General features: G+C 35.7%; 1 protein-coding gene across 1 annotated transcript; it reads left to right on the top strand.

Moving 5' to 3' along the window:
- Window positions 1-427: 427 nt before the first annotated feature.
- Window positions 428-2,462, top strand: LOC114074070. Its single transcript, XM_027911989.1, has 3 exons — window positions 428-803; window positions 984-1,252; window positions 2,262-2,462. Exons 1-3 carry the CDS (start codon window positions 428-430, stop codon window positions 2,460-2,462), a joined length of 846 nt encoding a protein of 281 aa, XP_027767790.1.
- The last annotated feature ends 7,896 nt before the right edge of the window (window positions 2,463-10,358 follow it).

Here is a 10,358-nt window from a genome sequence, read left to right as displayed (position 1 = left end):
TATTATGTGTCTGTAGAGGTCAATGTAAACCTCCGATTAAATATAGTTAAAAAGTTTTAATTTTTCCGCATATTTTAGCCAATGAATGTTATGATGAATGCTAAAAGTTTTAATTTTTCCGCATATTTTAGTCTTAGTCCTCAATGAGGACGACAATGTCGATAACGTCTAGGGGGTGCTCCCCGGATGTGACAAACTTGGTATCAGAGCATGAGATTAAATATCCTTGATAATTACGTGTCTCCCAAAAACTAGAGATTAAAAAGTGGCAAAGCCAAGAGCTCCAAGGGGTAAGAGTGGGAACTCACCTAATGAGAAGCCGACATGTGCCAAGTGTGGAAAGGGTCATTTCGGTGAGTGTTTAGTTGGAACGGGTAATTTCTTTAGTTGTTGCAAGAGTGGCCACAAGGTTCGAGATTGTCCTAACATGAAGGGGCAAGAGAAGAATGGACAAGCTAGTGGTTCTAGTGATGCTCCAATGAAGAACCACTTCTATGCTCTTCGTACTAGGAGTGAGCAAGAGACCTCTCCTGATGTGGTGACCGGTATGTTACAAGTGTTTACTATTGTTGTTTATGCTTTACTTGATCCGGGTGCTACTTTGTCTTTTGTTACATCTTTTGTGGCTAAAAAGTTTGATACTTTACTCGATGTCTTGCATGAGCCTTTCTTAGTGTCTACACCGGTGGGTGATTCGGTTGTTGGAAAGAGGATTTATAGAAATTGTCCTACTGTGTTTCCCAATAGAGTTTCTAATGTTGATCTAGTTGAACTAGATATGCTTGATTTTGATATTATTTTGGGTATGGATTGGTCGCATTCTATTTTTTCCACTATCGGTTGTAGGACAAGGGTAGTGAGGTTCAATTTCCCGAATGAACCCGTTGTTGAGTGGAAAGGGGGAAGTTCTATTCCTAGAGGTCGTATTATTTCTTGTTTGAAGGCTTGCAAAATGATCTCTAAGGTATGCATATATCATATAGTGAGAGTCCAAGATCTTGGCTCCGAAATTCCTCCCATTAAGTCGGTATCCGTAGTGAGTGAATTTCCGGAGGTTTTCCCTAATGACCTTCACGGTATTCCTGTCGAATGGGAAATTGATTTTTGTATCGATTTGCTACCGAAAACAAATCCTATTTCAATTCCTCCTTATCGAATGCCTTCAGCTGAATTGAAGGAGTTGAAGGCAAAACTTAAAGATTTGCTAGATAAGGGATTTATAAGGCCTAGAATTTCTCCATGGGGTGCTCCGGTATTCTTCGTGAAGATGAAAGATGGGTCCTTGAAAATGTGTATTGATTATCGCCAACTCAACAAAGTCTAAATCAAGAACAAGTATCCTCTCCCTCGGGTTGATGATTTATTTGATCAAATCCAAGGGGCAAGCTACTTCTCCAAAATTGACTTGAGGTCGGGGTATCACCAACTAAGGGTGAGAGGTGAAGATATACCAAAGACGACTTTTCGGACTTGTTATGGCCACTATGAGTTTCTTGTTATGTCCTTTGGTCTCACTAATGCTCCGGAGGCAGCATTCATAGACATAATGAATAGAGTATTTTGAAGTTACCTAGATTCATTTGTCATTGTGTTCATTGATGACATCTTGGTATATTCGAAGAATGAAGGTGATCACATGGGTCATTTGAGGGTAGTATTTCAAACCCTTAAAGAGCATCAATTATTTGCCATGCATAGCAAATGCGAGTTTTGGTTGAGGTTGGTAGCATTTCTTGGTCACATCATATCTAGTGAAGGAGTTGAGGTTGATCCAAGGAAAACCGAAGCGGTGCGGAAATGGCCGAAACCATTAACTCCAACTGATATACGGAGTTTCTTGGGTCTTGCGGGTTATTATTGGAGGTTCGTGGATAGTTTTGCGTCCATTGCATCTCCTTTTACTACTTTGACCCAAAAGATGTATGAAATTTGAGTGGTCCGAAGCATGTGAAAAGAGCTTCCAATTATTGAAAGATACGCTTACTTTGGCTCCAGTGTTGAAACTACCAGAAGGTAGAAAGGGCTTTGTGGTTTATTGTGATGCATCCCATGTTGGTTTGGGCTGTGTGCTTATGCAACATGGGAAAGTTATTGCCTATGCTTCTAGGCAACTTAAAGTGCATGAGAGGAACTATCCCACTCATGACCTTGAGTTAGAGGACGTGGTGTTTACTTTGAAGATTTGGAGGCATTATTTGTATGGTGTCCATGTTGATATATTTACCTATCATAAAAGCCTCCAATATGTATTTACCGAAAAGGAGTTAAAACTCCGGCAAAGAAGGTGTCTAGAGCTATTGAAGGACTATGATATGAGTGTCCTTTATCATCCGGGAAAGGCGAATGTTGTAGCGGATGCTCTTAGCCGTTTGTCTATGGGTAGTGTTTCTCATGTTGATGAAGCCAAAAGGGGACTTGTGAAAGAGGTTCACCGTTTGGCTAGATTGGGAGTGAGATTGTAGGGTTCTTCTAATGGAGGTATGATGGTCAATCATAACTCCGAATTAACTTTAGTTGTTAAGGTGAAGTCTAAACAACACCTTGATAAACAATTAATGGAGTTGAAATAATCGGTGCTTGGCAAGTTTAATGAATCCTTCTCCTTAGGGGGGATGGTGTTTTGAGATATCAAGGGCGGTTGTGTGTCCCAAATGTTGATGATTTGAGGAACCGTATCCTTGAAAAAGCTCATGGGTTCCATTATTCCATTCATTCGGGGTGAAAAAAGATGTATTATGACCTTGTATAGGTGTATTGTTGGGAAGGTTTGAAAGGGTACATAATGGGGTTTGTTGCTAAGCGTCCGAATTGAAAACAAGTGAAAGTCGAGCATCTAAAACTGGGTGTCTTACTACAAGAAATCAAAATTCCTACTTGGAAGTGGGAAGACATCAATATGGATTTTGTGGTAGGTTTTCCTAAGACCCAAAAAGGGTATGACTCCATTTTGGTGGTGGTTGAAAGGTTGACCAAGTCCGCTCATTTTATTCCCGTCAAGGCTACTTATTCGGCGGAGGATTATGCTAGTATCTTCATAGATGAGATTGTGTGTCACCAAGGTATTCCGTTATCCATCATATCGAAAAGGGGTGCACAATTCACATCTAGGTTTTGGAGGTCATTTCAAGAAGGGTTGGGTACTAAAGTGAAGTTGAGTATCGCTTTTCATCCTTAAACGGATGGTAAAGCGGAGCTTACTATTCAAACCCTTGAGGATATGGAAACGAAACAAAATAAGTGTTGAACCTAATAGCCTAATCATGCAACATGACCCCAAAACGAAAAAAAATTCAGACTCGCTTCAAATTAACACCATTATTTGCAAATTAATAACACCCACTTAGTAAAACTCAACAATTAGTCACATAGTCAAAACTCATCGAAGAGGGTTTTAGCCAATCATAGTAAAAAAATGGAAAATCAACATCTACCATGTTTTTCATAGCTAGGAAAATGAAATTTGATCGTCAAACTTAACAAAAATCTTCACTACTACAAAATCTCTAACAAAACATTGTTCAAAATCACTTGAAAATACCCCCCGCAGTATATTTTCTCTCCATATTTAGTTCCTGCCTTTTTTTGCATGCTTTATATCTCGAGCAAAAATTACTTTAAATAAGTAAGATATGAGACTTGTTAAGTCCAATCAGCGAGGTAAGTCGAGCTTCACCGACAATAGGTGACTCGCTAATTGTCCTTCTTCTCGCCTTCATTTTCACTTCTTCTTGGTCCAGCTATTGTAATTTTAAGCGGTCAAATTGGGAACAACAAATGATTCGGTTAGTTGCCCTTTCTCCTTTCAGTTCACCCTTCAACACTTGTTTGGATCTCCATCTTCACTTTGGGTGACCTGGTTATCCCTCGCCCAAATGATTGGTGACACGCCAAATAGGACTGCTACTCGCCGAATTCACCCCCTATACAGCTCCAACATTCTGTAATTTAAGGCGTCAGAGTGGAAACTTGCCAAATCACCGAGTGACAATGGCGATCACCAAGCCTTTACTTCTTCCTTATTTTAGCTTGCTTCATTCCTTTATGAATATTATTTTTCCTGCTTTCTTCCTAAATCCAAATACCTTAAAATCAAGGACATTACATCAACTAATGGCACAAAACAAGCATTTGAGAACACAAAATCTGTCCAGATAAAGCTCTAAATGAGTCCATATCGTGGACTCATCACCAGATAACCCCAAAAAACTCCGATATTAGTTGGAGATGTGAATAAATACTAAATGTGTATTGCCTCTTTTTTCTGAGTGGCAACTCTAATTTCATCATCCGAAACTATATGGCCTAACAAAGACAAAGATTCATGCAAAAACTCACACTTAGAGAACTTGTCATAAAATTCTCTATCCTTTAGAGTTTGGAGAACTACTCTTAGATTACTAGCATGATCTTCCTCATTCCTCGAATAGATTAGTATGTCATCAATGAATACGATAAGAAATCTATCTAACTAAAGCTTAAATACTCTATTCAGAAGGTCCATGAACGCTGGAGGTGCATTAGTTAAACCGAACAATATGACCAGTAACTCATAATGACAATACAGTGTTCTAAAAGTTATCTTTGGAATATCACATTCCCTTACTCTCAAATGATGGTAGCCACATTTGAGGTCTGTCTTACAGAAACATGTGGCACCCTGAAGTTGATCGAAGGGATCATCAATTCTCGGAAGAGGATACTAATTTTTGATGATTTTGTTCGACTGACGGTTATCTATACACATTCTAAGGGAACCATCTTTTTCCTTCACAAACAAGAACAGAGTGCCCCAAGGTGCGACACTTGATCGAATAATACTTTTCTATAGGATATCTTTCAACTAATTTTTAAGCTTTTTCAACTCTGCTGGTGCCATTTTATAGGGCGGAATTGATATAGGACAAGTATAAAGAAGAAATATATACTGAAATCTATTTTTCTCTCAAGGGACTCTAGGAAGATCCTCTAGAATGTCTTCTGGAAACTCTTTTACTAATAAAACTTACTAAATAAGAGTATATCGATGCTAGAGTCATTAACTCAGACTAAATGATAGACACGCGCCTTGGAAACTTACTTCCTTTCCTTAAGGTACGATAAAATTACCCTTTTGTACTACTGAACTACTCTTCGACTCAATAACTGGCTGATTAGGAAACTGGAACTTAACAACTCGAGTTCCACAGTCAACTGAGGCATAGCTTGAATGAAGCATGTACATACAAAGAATGACATCAAAATCTACCATGTCTAACTCAACTAAATCATCCATGGTGCTCTTGTGATTGACGAAAATGGTAGAATCACGATAGACCTCTCTCCGCTAGAATTGACGCACCAACAGGTGTAGAAACGTTGAAGGGCTCACTATATTTTTCAGAATGAATATCAAAATTCATAGCAACATAAGGAGTTACAAAGGATAAACTCGCTCATGGATCTAGCAAAGCATAAACAGCAATGTTAAAGACTTGGATCATACCAGTAATAACATCTGATGAATCCTCTTGCTCTTGGTGACTAGTAATAGCCTAATGAAGTATGAACAAGACATTTGGATTATTTAGAAAAAAATTTATATTAATGAAAATAATAAACTTTTATATGGATAATAAGTCAGGGTAAGTATGGATTTGAGTTGGATCTCCATTTATAAGTTGGGTTACGTTATAATAAATTGGGGTTGATTCAAAATAGGACAATAGAAAGATACCATGAAATTAGTTATTTTTTCAATATTATTTTAAGTGTATCGGGTAAAAATACGAATCACAAGTGGTCTTATAGAAAAAATGATTTTTTTTAAAATGTCATTTTTATTATTTATTTGAAAGTGGATTAAATTTGCACCAATCACATTAAGAAATATAATTAATAACCATTTAATAATTTTACTTTAAAGGATCTATTACAAATAAGGGCAAATATGAATCAAAGGATTAACATCGAGGGTATTTTTGAGCCGAAAGGTAGACGTCATGGGTATTATAGGGATGATAGGTGGATGGATGATAGTTTTGTACTAATTTAAATACTTTAAAGGCTTTTTAGATCCTTCCGTGTAAAAACAATAACATAATTTATATTCTTCATCTAAGCATCTAATATGTTAATTAGGCTGCAACAAAAACAAACAAACATGGGGAATTGATGTTAATTAGTAACTTGAACTTATCAATAGTAAAATCATATGTAGATAATGTCTCGTGATATCAATTACACTTATTATAGTAAATTAAATTTCCAACAAAAATACTTTGTTACCCATTTATTTTATAAACACCAACATTTTAATTTTATTATTGAGTGTAAGTAATAAGATAAGTTTAAGTAGTTGAGTATTGTTGTACAAAAGCTTCAAACTATAAATTTTCATATCTCTTAGAGTAATTATTTGATAAGAACAGATATGTATGGGTAGTCAATTAAATTTGAGGAAATTAGCCAATTCATGCAAATAGGAGCTCATCACATACCGAAACTGTAGAAAACTGAAGCAGTGTAAACATTGAAACCACGTTTACCAAAAAACCATTAGCAAAACTAATATTTCAATTTCTTAAATTAAGCAATATTCAATTAAGTAACTTTTACTATTTGAGGAAGGATTATATATATGTGAAGTAAAAATGAAATCTGCAAGTTCACGATAATGTATGTACATATATGCAATATAAACATGAAAATAGTTGATTTGATAATTTATTATTAAAAAAGTCCTACCTCCTAAACCCTGATGAAATTATATTTGAGACTATGTTGCATGAAAATTTTAAGAATCAGAACGATAAATCTACGGTAAGAAAAACATACAAATGAATATTATATAACTTGAGTTAAAACATAAAATGAATGATATATAACTTTAAAACGGAATAGAAATTTAAACAATATTTTTTTGGTAACTATAATTTATTATTACCAGATTTTGAAATGTGTACAATGTTGGAAACTCTGTGTGTGGACAACTTCCACTCTCAGAGTCCATCTAATTCAAAAATTTGTTCTTGCTAGTACATGTTCTAAGGATAAAATTTAAGTTTGTGCATAAAACCTATAAACCTAGGTATCATACTAGCTATACAATGTATGTTTTGGATGATTACTCTAGTGTTCATCTCTGTGTTCCTCTCCTTGTTTTGAAAAATCCTGTAGTTTCTTTCTTGCCCAATGTAGTAGAGTGTTGCAACTAATGTTTTTCTATAGATCTCTGTATGTATTATTTTTCTTGAATCATGTTCTAAAACCCATTTCAGTTCCTCAGTCGATCAATTACTAACTCTATTCATTGATAGCCAATTCAGGAGCTTTTGCCACAACCTTCTTTAGAATATACATGTAAAAAATAAGTGCTGATGAGTTTAATTTGATTCCTTGTAGAGTGGACATAAGATATAGTTTGTGATCCCCCATTTTTCTGTCTATATCTGGTGTAAAGTCTTCTATTTATCGCCAAGTACAGTGTAAAGATCCATTAAAGACTTCCCTGATTGTTGTAAATCATTCTCCTCCATGGAACCTTAATATTCTCACCCCTTAGCTTCTTATACATTTCATTGACATTAAAATCATTTGTCTCCATGTGTTCTGCAATTTGCAAACCCTTCTCATCAAGCCAATGTCCTGCCAGAATAATTTTCCTCACTATCCAAGAAGCCTGGTTTGCTCTTACTTCCCATGGTTTCCTACCTTTTAGGTAAAAGGTATGAACCCATACAATCCATATTTTATCTTTCTTCTTGTTTTGATCCAAAAAGTGCTTTTGTATAGCTCCTTTATTCCACATGTAGATATCAGTAACATTAATTCCTCCTGCTACTTTCAGCAACCAAAATTTGTCCCATGCAATGAGTGCCTTCCATTTAACTTGTCTCTCACCATTCTATAGAGAGCTTTTACACATTTTTTCAACTCTTTCATGTACTTGTTTGGTAGCATGAGATTTGTGTCAAAAAAGCTTGTGTAACACCACAGAAATTCTATGACCTAGACTAGAGCCTCACCTAACAAATAATGATTAAAATGGTGTTCAAGACCTAAAATAATGTAATTAACTTGATTTGGAAGTATTATAGCCTAAACATCAAGGAACGACCATGACGTTCGAAAACTAGTGAAACTGAACTAGTAGATGTCCTTAGGTCTTGTGAAGGTTTGGTAGAGTTGTATCAAGGGTAAAACTTATGAAAATACATTAAATAAATAAAATAATGTTTAGAGGATCAAAACGTTCAGTTACGAACCCCCAAGTACCACGTAGGGGTCCTTGAGGAGGACCAAACACGTGGCCAGCAAGAAATTGTTCTTGGAGGGAGCATGTCCTCGTCACAGACTAGCTCCACCAAGGTCCAATATATTGGTCCGCGTCGCATACTCCTCTGCCCAAAATTAATTTCCAGAAACTTGATGGAACACCTCCACGACACGTACTTGATCCGCGATGAAAATTCAGAAAATTAAGTCAAGTTTGTCTGGTTAAAAGGTCCAATAAAGTGAGGGGTGTTTTGGGTATTTTAGGGGATGGGTATATATATGTTTTAAGTCATTTTTATCCCACTTTTTTCCATCCAACACAAATCCCCAAATTTAAAACCCAATTGCTCTCACCTCTCTCTAAATTCTATCTCTACCAAAACATCCATTTAAGGACATTGAACTTCAAGAAGAAGATCAATTCTCCAAGTTTTCAACTCAATTTCATGGATAAATATTCATTAAGGTTTTGTTTCTTTCGCTCTTGTGATTCCTTTCCCCAAGAGGTCCCTCCAAAAATATTTTCAAAAATTCCCAAATCTAGGGTTTTTCTCTACACATGGGTCTTCTTTGAAAAACAAAATTTATGAATCAATTACAATGAATTATGATTACTTATAGTTTTCTAGGTGCATAAAGATGGATAATTGTTGTTGTTAACTTGAAATTCCATGGACCCACGTTCTTCCCAATTTCATAAATGTTGGATTTTGATGTGGGTGAATTGGTTGAAGATGATGAATATATCAATTGTTTATATTGATGTTAGTTATGTTATTGCTTCATGAACTACCTTTTATTATGTGTTGGTTATCTATTGATGTTAGTTATGTTATTGCTTCATGAACTACCTTTTATTATGTGTTGGTTATCCATTATTGATTGAAGCATGAAGTCCCATGAAGGGTAAAAAGGTATGGATGTTGATTCAACCTTAAATTCAATTATGAAAGATGGATCAATTAGATAATAATGATGTTATTTATGATGTGTTATTGTGGTATTGATGACAAGGTCCCCTCATCCTTAACCCCACACTTGAATTAGCTATGAAATAAGTATGTATGATATGGCCTTATTGTTATATGATTGGAAGGTAGTTCTCATGATTATAATGATTGTTAAAGTGAAAGGTTAACTCACTTGCTATTGTTTCTAAGTGAAAGGATTGTTCTCACTTATGAACACCTATGAGCTATTATGATAAGATTTTTACATAAGAGTCTAGTAAAGGATAACGTGAACTTAAGTGATGACAAAAGATGATTACTAAAGGGTATATGCTTAGCACCGTAAGGGCATGTAAATGAGATGGGGGTCTCATGTTTAGTCAGTTTGGCTCCCCACATGGGTTTCCTCACGTTTAGCAAGTCCGGATTCCCAATATATGTGTTGTCTTTTTATGGAAACCCCACATCTAGCAAGTTAGGGTTTCTAGTAACAATCTCTTAACCCTTAACTATGTACCCATATAGGACTCTAACTTAGTGGATCCATGTAGATAGCTATGTAAGAAAGTTCACACCTTAGCCACGTGTTAACCCTCTCTTTTTTGTGTGTGTTATAGAACACCGGATTCCATATAGCTTTCATGGTGTCATGTCGGTTATTGCAACTTCTTCCGCTAATGTAAAAGTAGATGAAATGAATAAAATGTATGAACTCTTACCAGGGCTTTCTTAAGGGGTTCTACATGGTGTAAGGGAGGATATGAGACTTCTTTTATACATTGCACTTGTGGGATCCTAAGAGATGGTTGTAGCTGCATTCTATGACTGTGTTGTGTATAATTTATGTATGTTAAGCTATGTATGATCCCCATATGTATGACTAGATATGATGTAATATGACATTATGAATGTATGTATGAAGTAGGTTGCTTAATTTGATACTTCGCTTAGGATAAGGCTAAGGGAATCTATTTTTTGCATTGCACAAGTATAGCTTGGGTTGCATACACGTTGGGATGATAACATGTTGGGTTGGCTTATGATGCTTACTTTATGTGAATATAGGATTTACTTGGTAAAAACATGTTTTGACTAAAATATCCTTTTGTACATGCATTGATGATTTTTATGCATAGAAGTCATACTTAGTACTTG

This window comes from Solanum pennellii, chromosome 9 (genome assembly GCF_001406875.1).
Source record: "Solanum pennellii chromosome 9, SPENNV200".
Lineage (NCBI taxonomy): Eukaryota > Viridiplantae > Streptophyta > Magnoliopsida > Solanales > Solanaceae > Solanum > Solanum pennellii.
This window is presented reverse-complemented; position numbering and strand designations above follow the sequence as displayed.

Excerpts from the sequence above, each read along its gene's own strand:
- LOC114074070 (XM_027911989.1), top strand. The coding sequence starts at position 428 with ATGAAGGGGCAAGAGAAGAATGGACAAGCTAGTGGTTCTAGTGATGCT. Across the intron at positions 804-983 it reads TGATTTTGATATTATTTTGG|TGAGAGTCCAAGATCTTGGC; the intron begins GTATGGATTGGT and ends TATATCATATAG. Across the intron at positions 1,253-2,261 it reads TTTCTCCATGGGGTGCTCCG|GAGTTAAAACTCCGGCAAAG; the intron begins GTATTCTTCGTG and ends TTTACCGAAAAG.